The sequence below is a fragment of the Ambystoma mexicanum genome, chromosome 11 (genome assembly GCF_040938575.1).
Source record: "Ambystoma mexicanum isolate Mex_15411 chromosome 11, UKY_AmexF1_1, whole genome shotgun sequence".
NCBI classification, from domain to species: Eukaryota; Metazoa; Chordata; class Amphibia; order Caudata; family Ambystomatidae; genus Ambystoma; species Ambystoma mexicanum.
In genome coordinates, this window is record NC_090934.1 from 96,916,269 (window position 1) to 96,935,600 (window position 19,332).

The 19,332-nt window shown below is 48.5% G+C and overlaps 1 protein-coding gene across 1 annotated transcript in view; it reads left to right on the forward strand.

Moving 5' to 3' along the window:
* Positions 1-19,332, forward strand: part of LOC138503106 (angiopoietin-2-like) — a 239,575-nt gene that overhangs the window by 152,641 nt on the left and 67,602 nt on the right. The window contains exon 6 of the mRNA XM_069622615.1: positions 588-689. Coding sequence (XP_069478716.1) covers positions 588-689 — 102 coding nt within the window. The remainder of the gene's footprint in view (positions 1-587; positions 690-19,332) is intronic.

Genomic DNA, 19,332 nt, shown 5'->3' on the forward strand with positions numbered 1-19,332 from the left:
GCTGTAGCCACTTAGCCAACACATCATTCAAATATGCGTTTGATTGGTCCACACGTTGTAGAGTGCTAACACAAACTTATCATGTCAAATATCAGAAGTTAAAAAAACTAATTTTCAAAAGACTTCTTATACACTTAATGAGACCCTTGATATCTTTCCTTTGGAATATCACAAACATGATATCATGAAAAAGGAGGAAGTGCGTTGCTGTGGAGAGCTCCGGCACAGAGTATACGAGCCCCTTTCTTTGTAAGATATATTGGATGAGTTTCATCGATGACATTTCTTAACTCACTTTATGCAGATATTGTTATTCATAGACACCTCACGTGCCGATGTAACTCAGTGGGTGGCTTAGTTGTCCATCGCTTGTCTCTAAGAAGGGGGCAGTGGGCACTTCAAAAGTGAAACCCCTAAAGCCCTTCATCCTTCAGACTTAGATACACTGGGTGCCATTAACTTGGTTAATAATTGCACCTATCTTTACAGTGCTTAGAAGCGGGCGTGAATTGTTACATTAAAAATTGATATTATTGTTATTTCAATTATTATAATTGACTCTCTGCACATGTATGTGTTCGCTGCAGGCTCTCTGTGATATGGAAACTAGTGGTGGAGGTTGGACCATCATCCAGCATCGGACAGACGGGACAGTGGACTTCCACCGCACGTGGAAGGAATATAAGCAGGTAAGGGCAGCCACCAACTACTCTGGCTATTCACTGCAGATGTTCAGAGGGCTCCTTGCATTGGGAAAAGTACCTCCACGCGGTAAAGCACTGAGCACATGTTGTGCAGTGAATCAGGTAGTTATTAACTCACAGGGTTGAGGGGAAAAGCGTAAAGGAGGTATGACCCATAGCGAAACTGTGAGTTGTTCTCCCAGGCCTGTAGCGCTCGACTCACTCGCTTTTGCTGGGTGCCATCCTGTGTGGAGTCAGTTCACACACAGCAAGCCCCATACCCACCAACAGACTTCAATGGAGTCTCATCCACCAAAATACGAAATCTATTGATTTCACCCACCCTGGCAACTGATATACTATATATGATATACTCATATGTTATGTTGACTTAACCGCGCACCGCCTCTTGGCGCCAAGTAGGACTGGGGAACACTGAGAATGCCACAACCCATTTCCACAACTTTTTCTTCAAGGGAAAACTCTCTGTATCTCTGAAGGTGCTGAGATAGCTCAGCTGTTTAATGCACCCGATGAGCGGCTATCTTTTTATCATTCAAGCACAAGAAGTTCAAATCCAAGTAGAAAGGCTCATCCTTTCCTTCTTCAGAATATGGTGAAATGAGTTTCACTGAATTAGTGCTTAGGGCACTTCAGGGTGCATTGTACGCTTGGGAAAGATAATGCGCTGTCCTGCCTAATCAAACCAATTTTCAAGTCTACTTATTCCTATTAAAAAGCAGGACTACAATTCCCAAAGTGCATCTGGATGTGAGCTGATCAACGCGGGACTGGGTTGAGATTTGACTAAAGGAACTGTGGCTGCATTACGAGCACAACTGATAGATATTTGGAATACTTGAGCGCTCAGCTGGTTGGTTTCCATCTCCTGCATTTCTGCGTCTTTTCTCCTACACCCTTCACCCAAACTTTTGAAAAATCAGAAGCATCCCCTGACTTTCCGAAAGACAGGCTTATCTTGCTGCCTGCCAGGGCCCTAAGTGCTTGAGTTGTGCTTCTGCAGCCCAGGGCAGGAAGGAGCCCATTCCCGGGCAAGCCTCATAATCTCCCAGAATGCAGACAGAACTGCGAGAGCGCATCTCTGTTTATCAGATGTTCCAGGTGCTGTGCTTTGATTGATTTTTTTGTTGGAAATAGGGCATTGCAGTAATTTGTCTGCCAAGGAAGGTGATTGTGAGGTCTGGGCCTGCTGCACCGCTTTCCGAGGGCTTTGTTTCTGCTTAAACTCAAGTCAAAAAGTGAGCAGGTTTTTTTTAATAGTAGGTTTCGAAGCCAGCTCACGGCTGCTGCTGAGATCCGTGTGTCACCTGCATTTCACAAATGCACGAGTGATAGAAGGAACAGCGGTGAACATTTCTTTTTCCAGCAGCGGGGTCAGTTTTAGTTTATGCTCCACTGTGGGGCTCATTTTCTAGAGAAATATTCATGAATGCAGGGGGGGTGGCGAACGATAGCCCTGTGGGCCGGTGGCTCCCCTGCCGGCAACTTTCTACTTTTGCAAACCGGCGTGCAAAAGTAAAGAGCACAATCAGGCGAAATCACCTTTACGCTTTCGTTTCACTCCCCATGTTGTGAAAGATGTAAATGCCTGCTTTTAGGAAGCGCTAAATGCGGCGGATCGCATAGCAGTGTATTTGCTGAACGGCTGCACGAGAACCTCTTGCAGGCGTACAATGTAGAGGTTTTGCAGGAGGGGCAGAGAGAAGAACGAGGAGGAAACCGATTCCCACCCTCGCCCCGTATCCAACCTCGCCTGCAAAAAACGTTTCAAATGTCCCAGAGTGGTAAAACAAGTTTAAACCCGAGGAACGCCTTTTTACGCCTCCTCTTGGCACTTTTTTAATGCACCCTATTTAAATGAGTGCAAATTCTTGTTTATTTATTTATTTTGACATTTGTTAAGTGTGCTTGGGCCCGAGGCATCTAGGCGCTGGGTACAAGCGAAGTGGTTACAGATCATGTCATCAGTTACTTACGGTTGCGTGTAGGGTAGGGTTAACGGTTGGCATGGTGAGGTACATTCTTACATTGTCCTGCAACGGGGTTCCATATGTTGCTTATGGCTACATCTATATGATTTGCAGCAGATACATAGACTGTGTTGTAACAGCAGTCCGGTGTGTGGTGCAAGGGCACCCGGTAGGAACGTAGTAAGGCGTTACCGAATTACTGAGTATCTAGTTTCCTTGATGGAAGAGCCATGTTTTGAGTTCTTTGCGGAGTGGCCAAAGGGAGGTGTCGGTCCTAAGTTCTAAAGGCATGGCATTTCCAGAGTTTCGCTGCTACTACTGGGAAGCGGCTGCCTCCCGCGTTTAACCGCTTGTAGCGCGGGGTGACCAGGCAGGAGTGGTATGCAGCTCTGGTCGGTCTGGAGGTCTGGGACTTGCTGATGAGGCTGGACAGGTATCTGGCGGCCTTGTTAGCTAGGCACTTGTGTGTAAGGGATAGGATTTTGAACGTTATGCGCTCTCGCATTGGCAGCCAGTGGAGTTTACGTCTGGCTGCTGAGATGTGGCCCCTTCTTAGAATGTTGAGTGCTTCGCTTATTGCATTATTTAGAATTCTTTGGAGTTTTTTTTCTTATTTAAGCAATATGACCCGAGCGGCGGGGGCATTACCGACTCAGGTAATGCCCCGGGGCCGTAGTTATAGGCCCGAGCGAAGCGAGGGCCTTAACGAAGGCCCCGCGGCATTACCAGAGTCGGTAATGCCCCCGCCGCGAGGGTCATATTGCTATTAGTATCCCGGCCCGCAATATTTGCGTGACCGGGGTACTAAAAGTGATTTTTTTCTGTCCCGAAATGCTGCGGCGTTTTGGGACAGAAAAAAAACAACCAAGAAAATGGCCGCCGCCATGGAAAGGGAAAACAGAGTCCGTTTTCCCTTTCCATGGCGGTCATCGGGAGCGGACGCGCTGGGAACACATGTGTTCCCAGCGCGTCCGCTCCCAAAAAAGGATCAAGAAAAAGGTACGTGGGGTTGGGAGGGGGAAACAAAACAAAAAAAAAACGTACCTGCGTCCCCGACGGGGAGATGAAAGCCCCAAGCCGTGTGGAGGCACGGAGCGGGGATAGCCCTGCTCCAAGTCTCCACATGGCTGGAGACTTCCCTCGTCCCCCGCCGGGGACGCAAAAAAGGATCACGAAAAAGGTAAGTGGTGTTGGGAGGGTGAGAGTGGGAGGGGAAAAAAAAACGTACCTGCGTCCCTGGCGGGGGAAGAGGAAAGCCCCCAGCCGTGTGGAGGCGCGAAGCGGGGATGGCCCCGCTCCGAGTCTCCACACGGCTGGAGACTTCCCTCGTCCCCCGCCGGGACAAGAGGGTAAGTTGGGGGGGGGCGGGTGGGAGAGAGAGGGAAGGGAAAAAAAATACTTACCCGAGTCCCCGGCGGGGGGCGAAGGCAGCCTCTCAGCCGCGGGGAGGCCCTGCTTCTTGCCTCCCCATAGGCTGAGGGGGTGCCACACCCCCCGCCGGGGGAAAAGGCCGTGGAATCCCGATGGAGGGATTCCCGACCGGTTATGGACCTGGCGAGAGCCAATCAGAATGCTTGTTTCATTCTGATTGTCTCTCGCCGGGGTACTAATTATTTTTATTGCCATTTCAAGTTTTGAACAATAACTATAACATTCCCTTCAACAACTACTCTCCCTCCTCCCCCCTCCCCGTTCCCTCCCTCCCCAACCGTGGGTCGCAGCGCCCGGTGATTCCTGAGAGAAGTGCTAGGGGCAGGTCATGTCTCTGCTCATAGAATGTCCAACAGTCTCACTGTGTTTTATGATGGTTTTTGGTATTGGATGCTGTGAATAGGGAGTTGCAGTAGCCGATTCTGGATAAGATTAGTGCTCTGGCGAGTGTGACGCAGTTGTCAGTAGTCAGGAATCATCCGCTGGCATTAATCAGTTTGGCTGTGTAGGCTGCTGCCCATGCGATGGCATTGACAAGACTAGTCATGGTGGGAGAGGAGTCTAGATACACACCAAGTGCTTTGACCTCTTTTATGGGGGTTTGTGGAGCAATGCAGGAGATACGAATTTGGGGATCAGTCCAGCTGCAGCCCGACTGGTTCTTCATCAGTGACCGGTTCCCACTGCCAGGATGACCTGGTCTTGCAAAGAGTGGTAATGACAGTCTCTGAAGACCCGCACATGCATGTTCTGCTGGGGCGGGTGCAGTGGCCTTTGGGGGAGACAAACATTCTGGCTGTTAACTATAAGAAACACGTTGTCAGGCCTCAAGTCCTGAAATGTCAAGTGTGGGGGGCTTATTAGCATATGGAATGTGCAAACAAGAAGTGAGGTCAGACGACATAAAGTCACAGCAACACAAAGCCAGCCATTTTTAATTTTGGCCATTAAGTGATACTTAAGTGCCAACAATATGGCGCAACTTTTACATTGGAGTAAAGATATGGAGATTTGGGATGTGAGAGGGGACTCGCAGCTTGTCGGCACTTTGCTTGTTTACTTAACATATAGCTATACTAATCCGTATGGCCATTCCCATCAACTATCTGCCTCTCCCCTCCCAAAACAGATCTTGTTGGCATCTCTTTGGTCAGCTCTATCAAGCAGCAACATTAAACGTTGTGCTCTGTAGGGCCTGCTATTGTTTTTTCAAAGCAGTCTTCTCAGCGCTAATGGTTGAATTGCAGCTGTTAATGTGCCACTGTTGCATTAAAAAGGTCTGAACCATTCCCTCTAACTCATGGAGAAGGGTGGCTCATGTCTCCTCGTCCTCCTTTAAGTCTCAGCTGCATTCAAGACTGCCGATGACCACATCCTTCTCTCCCTCCTTGCTGACAGGATGGGATTCTCTGGCACATTCCTGAATTGGTTTACCTCCTACCTCTCGAGCAGACACCAGGCCATCCAGATGAACTTGTTGCGTTCTAACCGACTCAAGGTCTCCTGCCGATTCCCCCAAGGCTCCATCCTGTCACCAATCCTTTGTAACCTTTAAATGGAGCCTCTTTGCACTCTCCTGAAAGATCCCAATATAGTCAATCCCCAATGCGCGGATGAAACTCAGTTGTACATAAGAGTAAATAGCGCACAGGACATCATTCGTCTCCACGATTACATAGCCATTATCCAGTCCTAGATGTCAAGTGCCTACCTCAAACTAAACCAATCCAAGATTGAATTTGTCCTCACGCTCCACCCGCTATAAAACAACTTGTCCAACAATAGCTGAATGATATGCGCCTAGAAGGATTTGATCCACAACTCTCAGACTCAGCAAAACCCTTAGGCTTCACCATTGACAGCTGACTGTCCTTCCGAAACAAAAAGCTAAGAAGGCCCAAATAACCTGGCTCAGAATCTCCACCCTTTGTAAAATCAAACCCTTCATCCCGCCGCAAGATTTCCGGACTGTAGTGCAAGTCCTTGTGGTCTTGCATATTAATGGAAGAAATTCTCTTCTGATAGGACTCCCAGCTGCTCACATGGCTCTCCTAAAAGCAGTCCACCACGCTGCAGCACGTCTTGTTATCGGTGTACGGAAATTAGACCGAATTACCCCCATCCTACGCGATCTACATTGGCTTCCACTCCAACGCAGGATACTGTTGCAGACTTCATGTATCATCTACAAAGCAGTCACGAGTAGCACAACGGGGTACCTGGCGTCTAAGCTCCACATATCTGGTGGCACACGCTCCTCGTGCAGCAAAACGACCAACCAGCTTGAATCTCAAGTCGTCCGTAAACAGAGATCCCACAAACAACCCTTCTGCATAGCACTCCGCTTCCCTTGAGGTAGGCCTGTGCTTTAAACAATAAAACAATTTTTTTTAAAGCATGCCTTCAGGCACTTACTTTATAATCGGTATACATGTCCTCACATCTGTTCCTTGCACTGAAGTCTTGTTAAATCATTGGCAAAGCCAACAGCTTTGGCTTCTGTCTAGGTATGAAATAGGCATTTTCCAGGCACTCACACGTTTTTTAGCTATTGCTCCCTTGTAGTCGGGCAGTATCATTATAGCAATGCCTATCCTTCGCTTACACAAAAGCTAGAACTGTTGGCTTTGCCAATGCTTGTTAGCAAATGGCCGTGTGTCTGACTGCTTGATATAAATTCACTTGTTTGGCCCTGGCACGTGTTTTCTCTTCTGCCACCCACTATTAATCTGCATGGAAAGGAAGTGTTGAGGAGGAAATGATCCAAACACTGGTAATGCTGAAAGAACTACCACCAACAGCTTGCAAGAGAGGCCCTGCACATTCTGGACTCCAGCACATGTGCTTTTGAACCTCTTTAATGGTAAGTGCTACTCGCTCCTTATAAATGTCCAGAATGCAAAGGCATACAAGCTTAAAAGCGTGGATTGTCTGAACAGCTTCGCCCAATAAAGGACAGTTTAAGCTCGTTGTAAACTCTACTAGCCTTGCAAAGAATAATAAGCGGCAGGCGTGTAGCTTGTTATTGTGCACGATGAGATTAAATGCGCAGTTCAACACAACACATGCACTCTGTATCCGTCACACAAACCGCCATCTGTGAAAAGGAGCAGGCAGCATCGAAAAGTGTATTTATTATTCCGTTTTTTTTTTTAAATGCTCGTAAATATTAAGTGGCCAACTGGGGGTCTGTGAAGAGGCATCGGGTTTGGCCGCGAGAATCAGAGGTGCAGATTACACACGTGGGCCAAAACAAACAAGTGACCGAATCTGAGCAATTGCAGCCCACACGAGACGCTTCTTGCGGGGTTCTGCTCCAAAAGCACACGCTTTAATGAGGCGATGCCCCCTACCTTGGCTGCCCTATGGAGGGCCAAGTCTACCCTCAAGTAGTGACGGGGGACTCTGCCCGGCGCTCAGGTCTATCCTCGACTCGTGCCGTGAATTCGGTCATCCCGTGAACAGCTCTCGATTAAGGCAACCACGGCAGGAAGACAACACAATACTCAGGGTGAGTTTTAGAAAACTGCCGTAAACCTCCCTGTGGGGCTATTCGTCCTTGGGGTGGGATGGCAATGTTGCTCTCTCTTAATTACAGCCCCAAGTATTGTGGGAGATGCAGCTGTGGAAGAGTTGTCCACATACACTGAAAGAATGTTTGTCGCAGGGGATTGTGGGAAATGCAGGCAGCACCAGTCAGCAGTTGCCGACTTGGTGCCTCCTCTGCACTGCTACTGCCCATGCTGGCGACGATGGCCCTTCATTATGCACAAAACGATTTTGGAGGGAGAGTGTGTACAGACTTACTCCTCATATGGACTTTTGAGGGACATCACACTGTGGGCCTCATTACGAGTATGGCGGCAAGTGGTAAAATTGGAGGTAACTATGTTACCTCCAAATTTGCCACTACGCCAAATTATGAGTTTTGCCTTTGAGTGGACGATGTACCTCCAGCAAAACCTTGTAGGTAAATCTTGCAACTCAATGCCAAAAAAACTGCAGATATTTAAAAAAAATGTAGCAGGCGCTCCTCTCCAGAAAGAACATGGCATGATAACCTGTTCTGAAATGAGAGTCTGCAGCACACGCTTTTTGCTCACTGTACCTTTCACAAATGGGAAATACCATTTGCATATCAGTCTTTGTCCCGCCCACATGGGCAGTCACACACCTCACTGATGAGGGCCAACAAGGCTGAAACACGTGTATGGGGCTGCTGTTGGTACTCTTGTTCAGAGAGGAATTGCCATAGCATTTCGGTGCTGTACTGCCCATGTGGGCGGGACAAAGACTGATATGCAAATGGATATTTCCCATCTGTGAAAGGTACAGTGAGCAAAAAGCGTGTGCTGCAAACTCTCATCTCAGAACAGGTTATCATGCCATGTTCTTTCTGGAGAGGAGCGCCTGCTACCTTTTTAAAAATATTTTCAATGAACTTGGGGTTGGTCACCCTAAGTTACCTGGGGGCAACCAGACGTGGACTCCCTGCTCACTGTGCTCAGAGAGGCACAGCTTCACCTCACTGATGAGGCCAAACAAGGCTGAAACACGTGTATGGGGTTGCTGGTGGTCTTCTTGTTCAGAGAGGAACTGCCATAGCATTTCGGTGCTGGACTGCCCGTGTGGGCGGGACAAAGACTGATCTGCAAATAGTTATTTCCCTTCTGTGTAAGGTACAGTGAGCAAAAGCGTGTGCTGCAAACTCTCTTCTCAGAACAGGTTATCATGCCTTGTTCTTTCTGGAGAGGAGCGCCTGCTACCTTTTTTCTAAAAAATGTGCAGACTGGGCGGAATTACCGCGGCGGTAATTCCCCTGCGGTAATTCCGGGGGAAAAAATCATTGGGTCGAATGGACCCAAAATAAATGGGGATTTACACTGCTACCACCACTTGTAATCAGGCGGAAATTGCGTCTGACCAAGAGGTGGTAACTGTAAATCCGTTTGGTGGTATTTCAGAGGATTTAACTCCAATCTCGTACTGATGCCCTATGACTCAACTAGGGAGTGGAAATGTCCCGAGAGGAATGAAGGAGTGCGTTTTTCTTGTCAGCCCAATTCCTGTGGCTGGTTCCAGAGGAAATGCCATTACATGTATATAACAGCAAGAAACCAGTACTTAGGTCCTCATTGCCAGTGGATCTTTAGCAGGAATATTGACAGAGGTAAGTAGCACCTCTGCCAGCGGTATTCCTTGAAAATCCACTCCATTCACGAACGACGGAGGTGCAGTGGTATTCCTGCAATACCGCCAAAGGTGCATACACATTATAGTGGCCCAACGTAAACACTTGTTCACGGTATGAAAGAGAAGCACCACCCTGGTGGAGGTGAAAATAGATTTCTGTTTGAGGAATTCAACACATAGTACTTCCACAGGTATGCCCTGTCAATACCGCCGGGATTATTACCAGACTCCCCTCTAAAGTGTGTGTGTGATAATACAGGGGTGTTTACTATTACTGGCCAACGTGGTGTAACCCCCTTCGATTTTAAGGGGTTTTGCGTAATTCTTCATACACTCTTTATTCTGGAAAGTTGGGGTCGCTATTATATTGAAAAGAAGATTGGTGGTCTCTAGGCATCCAAAGCCCCAACATGGCAGAGGGATATGTGCACCCACCCCGGCCGCACGCTAGACCCCAGAAACTGATCATCCGATGAGGGCAAAGTCAGGAGCCAGACTATCTCTACGCTGGACTCCCACGCTCCGGAACAGCATACCCGTACACATTCGATGAACTCCCTGCCGCCTGCATTTCAGGATTAAACTGTAGAGCCGGCTTCTCAGGGAACACTACACAGACCGATGGAAACATGCTCCCCTCCCCCACCCCGCCACTCTTCTCCAGCGCTGTGTGGGCATGTACAGATGTTAATGTCCCTGCGGTGGGCCCAACTACATTAGCTTCAGGCCCCACTTGTTAGACAATCCTGGCTAAGCCTCTGGTTAGGACAACCAGAGGTAGGACCCAAATACAGGGGAGCGTGAGGGGGGTTGCAATGAGTTTTCCACCTGGTGCGTGCTAGGTTCTGTGTTTGATGACAGGACAATAACAAGGAAAAGACAGGGGGTGAGTTGTGTTCTTGTGGTTACAGAAAAGAAACACCCGAGTTCTAGTCCCGGATAATTGTTGCAAATCGCATCATGTCCCTGTGCGTATTCCCCAAAACTGGCAGAGTGCAGAACCACACACTGCTGTGGACAACATACACAGACGACCGTGGAGCGTCCTGGATGCATGTGACCGCAGAATTATCTGCAAAGGCCGCTGCCACAACTTTAGGCCCCAGCTTTAAGCAGATGTGTTATTTTGATACACTAATGTCTGCTTTCAAGACAACTAAAAGCTTTCAAAAGTCACCACATCTCAGCCGCTTGGAAGCATCGATCATTCTCCGTTCTCCGTGACCAGGCCTCCAAAATGGCGCCGGCCTATCAGCGTGGCGATGAAAAGTGGCTTCGGGACAGACTGCCACTGTCCTTTTAGCTTTGATTCTGCAAGTCATCGGTCAATGAACCCTTTTAGTTATTTCGTGAAAATGAACGTAAGGTCGCAACAGCTTACTTCTTCAGGGCACCCCTGTGGAAAATAAATGGCGTGAGCGAGTTTCGGGGCAATTTAAGTAATGGACGCCGGCGCGCATTTTCCACTTTGGAGAGCATGGTTGTTTGATGGATGCGCAGTGCCGCAGTTAAGTGCATTCCGCAGTCTCCGTGTTTCGGGACACGACTACTCTTCAAGGAACGAGTCTGTGCTGAAAACTGGGATGTTTACCAGGAATGCCATAGTTTCCTTCCTCGACCAAAGGGCAAGTTGTTCTCTTCCGGGGCTCCCAGGATGTCAAAAGAATCATAAAATAATGAAACCTACATTTTAGGAATTTTCAGAACTTTTCGTAATTGAGTCTGTGGCCACGATGAAGTGGCTGCCTGGACAGCATTGTCCCCCCCACCCAGTGGAAAGGGGACAATTTGGAGAAGACAGTGGGATAGATTTACTTACTGCACCCTGTGAGAGGGGTCATTAGGGGATAGGTTTTCCTCTGAGCAGATGGCATAGTTTCCACACCTGATTTTGGCCTAAAAAAAAAGCAGGTCGGTAATCCCGGTCCAAGACAGGGAACCCAATTACTGACTATACGTGAGGTCTGAACGTTTTGGCTGTCCTGATAATGATGTGTTTATTTATATTGTGCTTACGCCTAAGCGCTGTACATAGAACTTATTGCACACATCATCCCAACCAACGATGGTACTCCTTTATCGACCGGAAGGATGAAAGGCTGAGTTGGCTTTGCCAGGATTCGAACCTACGACCTGCAGTTCACACATAGATCACAGCAGTGAGCGCTCAACACACTGAGCTATCTCCCCAGCTACGACTCCCAAGATCCTTCACAATTGACTATGCTGGATAGGTCTGATGCAGTTGTAGTGGAAGACATTTGGACCCCCCCTTTCGTTCCCTGGCATAGTGGATTCTTCCAGACAGTGGAAAGCCAGGCTTTTCCCTGGATGGAAACATCACTTTTCCAATTTACTAGTGCCTCAACAAGACTTTGATAATTAAGAAAAGGGGTACACTTTTTAGAAATCCTCGTAGTGACAGTGGTGTACACGAAAGATTTTATGGGCTGTTGCGGCTGAAAACACACAGATCCCCTCAAATCCTTTTATCTATCTCAGAATGGTGGTGCTGGAAACTGGAGGGAGTAGTCCACGCCAGGTTTTGCCACAGCTCAGAATAGGGCTCTCAGTGTTGAGATGCATTTCTATCGGATCAGAGCCCCTTTGCCCGTCTCTCGTGCAAAGGACTTAGAGCTTTGGAGCTGGTATTCAGGGCACCCCATTGTTGCATTTCTCCCCGGTTTGCAGCGATGCGCGCATGCGCATGTGTGCGCCCTATCAGACATCTTTACCGTGTAGTAGGATGACCAGACGTCCCAGATTTCCCAGGACAGTCCAGGGAAATCACCTGGGGTCCCGGGAGGTTTTTCATTTTAGAAACCCCACCCAGGGTTCGCATGGTTGGGTGGGTACAGTCCCGGTTCTTGCCGGGACCCGATTTCGAAATCCCGGAATCGGGTCCCAGCGCAACCCTTCCTGCGTGAATGAGCGCGTGAAATGCTTTTCACGTCCCCATTTCCTCCCACATCGCCTCCCTGGCACTCTCCTCTATTGAGAGGAGTGTGCCTGTGAGCACACCCCCTTGACGCCCCCCCGCAACATGCCAGTGACATAGAAGTAGGACTAAAGTTTTATTTATATTTATGTTTAGGGTAGTTTAGTTTCGTTTATTTATTTATATCGCGCACCGAGCCCAAGGGCAACTGCGCGCTAATGTTACATAGTTACAGAATGTGCATAAGGTTTAGATACATAAATACAGATGGTACAAATAAGAAGCATAGGGCAGTGAAGTGACGAGACAAGGAGGGTCAACAATGCACTTAGACATAGTTATATACAGATTATGCACAATCTGATCTAGAAAGTACAATGGTTACAGTGACTTATCAATAAAAACAGTTGTATATAAAATATTCACAAGTAGACCTAGAAAATGCCCTGGTTACAGTGGCCATACAGGGATGTTTACAGTAACAATGGGGTAGTACTACAGAATTATCAGAGTCACATGGTGTTGCAGGGGTTCTTTAGTGGTGGTTCGGGCTGCTAGGCAAAAAGCCAATATTTCGCTTTGGCTCTAAATGTCCAAAAAGGAGGGTTCAGCTCTGATGGCGTTAGGGAGGGAGTTCCAACATTTAGCTGCTTATACAGAAAAACTCGAACCGCCAGCTGATTTTAGATTGAATTTGGATACAGTAATCCTACTTCTATGTCTATGGCCTGTCTCGTTTGTTTTTTTTTTAAATCTCCTCACCCTACCATGTAGCCCACTGAACCTGCCCAGCCAATCACGACCATACCCCCACATTTGGTGAAACGGCTGTTTCACTGCATTATTTGCAATTTTTGGAGGCAGGGCTAGGTTGGGTTACAGATTTAAAAAATGTTTTTAGTGTAGTGGGGTTTGGAGAGAGGTATGTGTGGGTGGGAGGGGAGCTTGGGGGCTTGCCCCGCATACAAAAATGTACAGCAGAAATTGTTGGGAAACTGCTGTCGCAATGAGATGGTCAAGTTCCCCATTACCATGATGACAGGGGTGTGGGGGGGACACTCTACTCGCACCTCACCCCAGTCCAGCTGAGGAGGAGAGCCAATATAGTGAAGCACCTTGGAATAAGGGGTGGGCTACAATCTGTGTTTCGAGGCGGCCATAACCACAAAACACAAAGATTGCCTTTTGCCCCAAGGAGGGGGCAGGAGGATCTCTACAGAACATACTGACGTGCTACTTTGCATAGGAACGAATAGCCAGAGGACTCAGTGAGGTCAACTTACTTAGAGAAACCCAATGAAATCCAGCGACTACATTACATGGCTACTGATAACACTGCAAGACACACTGGCTACTACGGATTTCCCCAGTGCTTTCAATGGTATTCCGAGAAAATCTCAGAAATAAATGTCACATTAGGGTGACAAGATTAAAAAAAAGGGACAGGCCATAGATATGGAAGTAGGACTACAATAAAACGGTAGTCATACTTCTATGTCGCTGGCCTGTTGCAGGGGGCGGGGAGGGTGTGTGCTCACAGGCGCACTCCTCTCATTGGAGGAGAGCGCCAGGGAGGGGAAGAGCATTCACCCCTCCATTTACGCACAGGAAAAGTCGCGCAGGTATACGATTTCGGGAATTCGAAATCGGATCCCGGCAAAAACTGGGACTGTAGCCAGCCAGTCTTCCAATCCCCGGACGTGGTTTGGAAAATGAAAAACCTCCCGGGACTCCGGGATAGAGGGTGATTTCCCCAGACTGTCCCGGGAAAACAGGGACGTCTGGTCACCCTATGCCACATGCACGTTGACGGCGCCTCCGGCATTTACAAAAATACTGAATCCGATTTTACCGAATGAGAGGAGCGGGGGATGCAGGGTTGTTCCCCGCAACCCATGTTCAGTAAAATGGAATTCCAGGGTTGCGGGGGTGTCCCCCATTTCCATTACATGAATGGCAGGGGACAAAGTTCCCAAAAAATAAGGAATCTTTTGTGCCAGTACCGACCCAGGTTGGCAATAGGGAACTGACATCACAGGGGGAACGGAGAGTCGCTGCATGATATGATATATGGCATTTGTAACGCGCCTATACACAAGTGTTTCAAGGCGCATGGCAAAGAAGTGTGCCGCAAAGTAAATATGAATGAAGGGGAAGTGGGTAAGGGGGGGGTGCGGCTAATAGTAATCTATCTGAGCACTGCGCGGGGCCATTTTTGGATTTGACATTTTCGTCGTCGAAATTTCAGGCCGTGCAGTGATCACATGCAACTCTTTAAATGGTCCGGCCCCATCCGGCGCTGAGTACCTGCACTTCCTATTTTTGGACATATTGAGGGCCGGGGCCTCTCCAAGCTTGAGGAGAGTGGCGAACCCCAATAACGTTGCTATGCGCCCTAAATTTCCTTATCCCACACAAGCATGAACAGTCCGAATCCTTCCCTGCCCCGCGTCACACGTTCCTTTGCGCAGGGATATAGGGTTGCTTCCCCTGACGTTTCACGGTGTCAGAAAAGCATTGCAATAAGGGAGATTAGAGGTCGCTGGCTCAGGGGCAGGGGTGCTTGGTGAAGGACTATGGTCCATTAAGAGGTGTAAATGGAGGGTGATAATAAATGGGAGGGCGGCCTACAATGGCATGCTCTGTGAAATAAAGGGAATAGCAGATAACATTACATTGCGTTGTATTTTCTTTCACTGTGAGACACTTGCAGGCTTGTACCATGAACTAGTCAGGATGAGTAATAAAAAGCTATAATCCTATTTTTGCTCGACATTTCTCAAAAACGATTTATATATTGCTAGGTTAGTGTCATATGTAATGTGTGCCCTTTTAATTGTGTTGCTATAAAGCATTTATTTCATATTTTCCAACCTGAACCTTAAATACTTATTTTACCTTAAGTGCCAAGGGCGAGGTATCTCGTCCTTGGGAGGCACTTAAGGGGTTAATGAAACAGAAAACGTTAGAAGGCATATAAAGGCGAAATGCCAAAATCACCAAAAAAGGCCTTGGCACTGGGGTGGAAAACCCATGCCAGTTAAAAGGTTAAGTATAGGTGGAAAGGTATGTGGCCAAGAGCTTACATTCCTGAATGGGCCTAAATCCTGGTTTCACCACTTATGGAAAGTGTGGATCCTAGGCAGATCATTTAAACTCACTGGGCCTCATCACGAGTTGGGCGGTATCCCTGATGGGATACCGCCAAATTGTATTTGTATTATCGCCTACCCATCCGGCGGTATTGCCAACGGATCAAGGGTTGGGCGGTAAACGTAATTCCCCATTCCCCTTTGGGTCCATTGAATCCAATGTGGAATTTTTGGCGCAGTTACCACCAGCAGTATTACTGTGCGGTAATTGAACCAAAAATTGGCATTTTCCAGGTGCATTTAGAGCTGGGGGTAAATGCTGCCAGACTCGAGATTGGGCGGACCCTTAAATGCGGCAGTAACAACGTTACCAATTCGTGATGAGGCCCAGTGTGTGCCTTACCTGCAAACATTGTGAGTCCTGAGAAAAAAATCCACCCTAATAATGGGACAGATTTAGGGGGTCCTTTCCCAATCTCCCAGAGTGGCAAAAGAAGTGTAAAAGCCAGCAGTAAAAGACGTGTGCACATGTGTTGACCTCATTTGCCACTGGAGCCAAGTTACACACCTAAAGGTATGCAAAGCAGCTCCTTCACATGATCAGACTTGAAGTCATCTCTGCTTAGTGTTTCATGTATGCAGCCTCCCTGTGCTCTTCAGCAGATTTCAATGGGGATTGTCAGAGTGTATCTGTGACTTTTCTCTTTAAGCATCCCAGTTTACCCATAAAGCTTAGTGATTTCTATACTATTAGTTGTGTTACTAGCCTTCTTTCCTTCAAAGCCTGCCAACTTTTATCGATCACAGCATTGGTGCCAAAACAGGACAAAATCAGTTTGTGATTAAAGGGAGTCTTTGAGAGATGACTGCATTAGGCTGACAAAATCAAATTAAAAAGAAATGACTTAAAAGTACACCATTTTACTCAGCGTCTGGTGGGAATTCCTGACAGTAATGTACTTCCAGAGAGTGAAAGAGTAATGTTACAGTGTGCCAAGGTCCCAAGGCATAAGATCAGAAAAAAGGGACTTCCATTGAGTGAAAGAGTGATGTTACAATGTGCCAAGGTCTCAAGGCACAAGATCAGCCAAAGGGGACTTCCACGGAGTGAAAGAGTGATGTTACAGTGTGCCAAGGTCCCAAGGCACAAGATTAGACAAAGGGGACTTACAAGGAGTGAAAGAGTAATGTTACAGTGTGCCAAGGTCCCAAGGCACAAGATCAGACAAAGGGGACTTACAAGGAGTGAAAGAGTAATGTTACAGTGTGCCAAGGCCCCAAGGCACAAGATCAGAAAAAAGGGACTTCCATGGAGTGAAAGAGTAATGGTCTGATTACTTACTGGTACTCTTAATTACTCCTAGTCCCACTCTTCCTCGTCATAGTACTTACTTCATGAGGCACCTGCCTCCGAAACAGGACCTTCTTCTACTTCTTTAAATCCCTATAACCCCTCCCCCACATCCACGTCACTCATTTTCATATTACCAAGCTGGAGCATGGGACCTTCCCCGCAGGGAAGGTGAGGTGGGTCGTCAGTACTGTGACAAGGAAGAGTAGGACTAGGAGTAATGAAGATTACCAGTAAGTAATCAGAGCATTACCTCCACGTCCACTCTTCCTCGTCCCAGTACTTACTTCATGAGGTATACCAAAGCAGCAACGGGGAAAAGGTCCCAATGAGAGACAGAGCCAAAAACAGTGCAGCAAAACACACCCACAATAACTCTTAAATCACATCGCCACAGACAAAACTCCAACCACAAAGGAACCAACGCCCGAGTGGGAGAAACTCAACCCATAGCGGTTGATGAAAATGCCTAGACCAGCCAAGGTGACAGCCATACAAATCTCTTGCAGAGAAAAACCCTCCTTGCATCGGGCCAGGAAGCCGCCAAACCCCTGGCGGACCGCCCCTGATCGTGCGCAGACACAGGCAGGCCAGAAGCCACATAGGCCCTGGAGATCACAACCCGGTACCACCGGAAAATGGAAACCACAGATGCGTTATGCCCAGCCCCAGCCGGACCACAAGCAATCAGAAGACTATCAGATTGGTGGAAAAAAGCAAACCTAGCCAAATACTCCAACACGTCCCGCCGGACATAATGTTAAGCCGAGCCACCTCCTCAGGCGTTCTTGGATCATGAAAGAAGTCAGGGAGAACCAGACCCTGAGAGGTGTGAAAACCGAGAGACAACTTAAGGGAGAAACTTCGGACCACACCCCAGCATCACCAAGTCTGGCAGCACCCTCAGGAAAGGAGCGTGACATAAGAGCCCCAATCTCCGCAAGCCTACGGGCAGAAGTGAGGGCAATAAGAAAAGCAGATTTCAGTGTAAGATGTTTGATATCAATCTCGGAAATGGGCTCAAAAGGAGGCCCATGAAGGAACCGTAATACAAGAGGGAGATCCCAAGGGGGAAGTCCTTTATCAGCACAAGGACGGGAAGAAGAAAACCCCTAGATCAACACCCCGACCAACACTTCCCCATCGAAGTGACCATCAGAGTCCCCCAAAAGGAATTTCATGGAGGCCCACTGAGAGCGAAGCCTGGAAAAAAACTGCCAGGCCCCCGTCAAAAACCCCTCCTGGAGGAATCGAAGGATAGCAGAGACGCCAGAACGCAGGGGAGGGATCCCAGACCGCCCATACCAGTCTCGGAAATGGCCCCCATGCCTGCCAAACACCTTCAGAGTGGAGGGTCTAAGAGCATCCATTATGGACTCAACTACAGGATCTGAGAACCCCTGAGATATCAACCTAGACTGAGCAATAGCCACACTGCCCATTGCATCCGGTGGACTTCCAACCGCAGATCCCCTTGAAGGGGACAGGGCCACCTCGGAACCAGCCAAGGTTCCTAGAACCGAAGCTCCAACAGAGAGGGGAGCCAACTCTGGCGGGACCAGAACGGAGCTAACAACAACACATTCACCCTGGACACTCTGATGCGCCAAACCACCCGGGGCAAAAGGGGAATAGGTGGAAAGGCATAAAGGAGAACCCCAAGGCCACTGTACAGAGGGCATCCATCCCCCAATCCCCTCAGCCGCCTGAAACCGAGAGCAGAAGAGGGGAACTTCTGCTGAGGCCGGGGATGCAAAGAGGTCTAGAACCAGGGACCCTAATCTGATACAGGTCACTGCAAAGACCTGGGCCAACAGGACCAGTTCCGCAGAGGAGTGAAAAACGGCGTCTGAGAAGATCCGCTGGAAAATTGTCCATCCCTCTGATACGTGAGGTCACCAGAGACACCAGATGAGATTCCTCCCAGGTGCCTATCAGCACTGCCAGAGCATTGAAGGAGCAGCCGGAACCCCTTTTGCAGTTGACATATGCCAAGGCCGTCGTATTGTCCGATCGGACCAAAAACCGCCGACCGTCCAGCAACTCCTCGAAGTACACCAGAGCTTGGACAATGGCACAACTCTTTCCAATTGGATGATCGCCGGCTCTCCCCAGATCTCACAACCCTTGAGCTGAGAGGATCCCCAATGTAGAACCTTTCTGCTGGTGTTGGTAGTAAGAGAGGCCACAGGAGGAAGGACCATGCACACCTCAGCCTGTAGACCTGAAACTCCCCCCGCCACCATAGCAGGGAGACTCACAGCGCTGAGGACACTGAAAACAAAACTACGATAGCAGAGATGTCGGGAGCCAGTGGGAGAGAGTATAAGACACCAGGGGACGTAACCGAAGACGGGCTCATGGAACCGGAAAACACGCAAGATGCCACGTGCCCCGTAACTTCAGCAACAGGCGAGCCGAGACATACTGCCTTCTGAGAACCCAGCCCAGAACAGCCAGCAAGCGCCCCCCCTGCACAACATCCAGAGTACGCTCTCCCCAGACGTCGGACAAGCAGTGCGGGGTCTTGAGACCCATAAGCAGGTGACACATCCTAGAAGGCTTAAGGACCAGGAATACCCACGAGTAGAAAACTTGACCCTGAACAGGGAGAGGAATGGGCAAGATGGTAACCCACAACAACCGTTCCGAG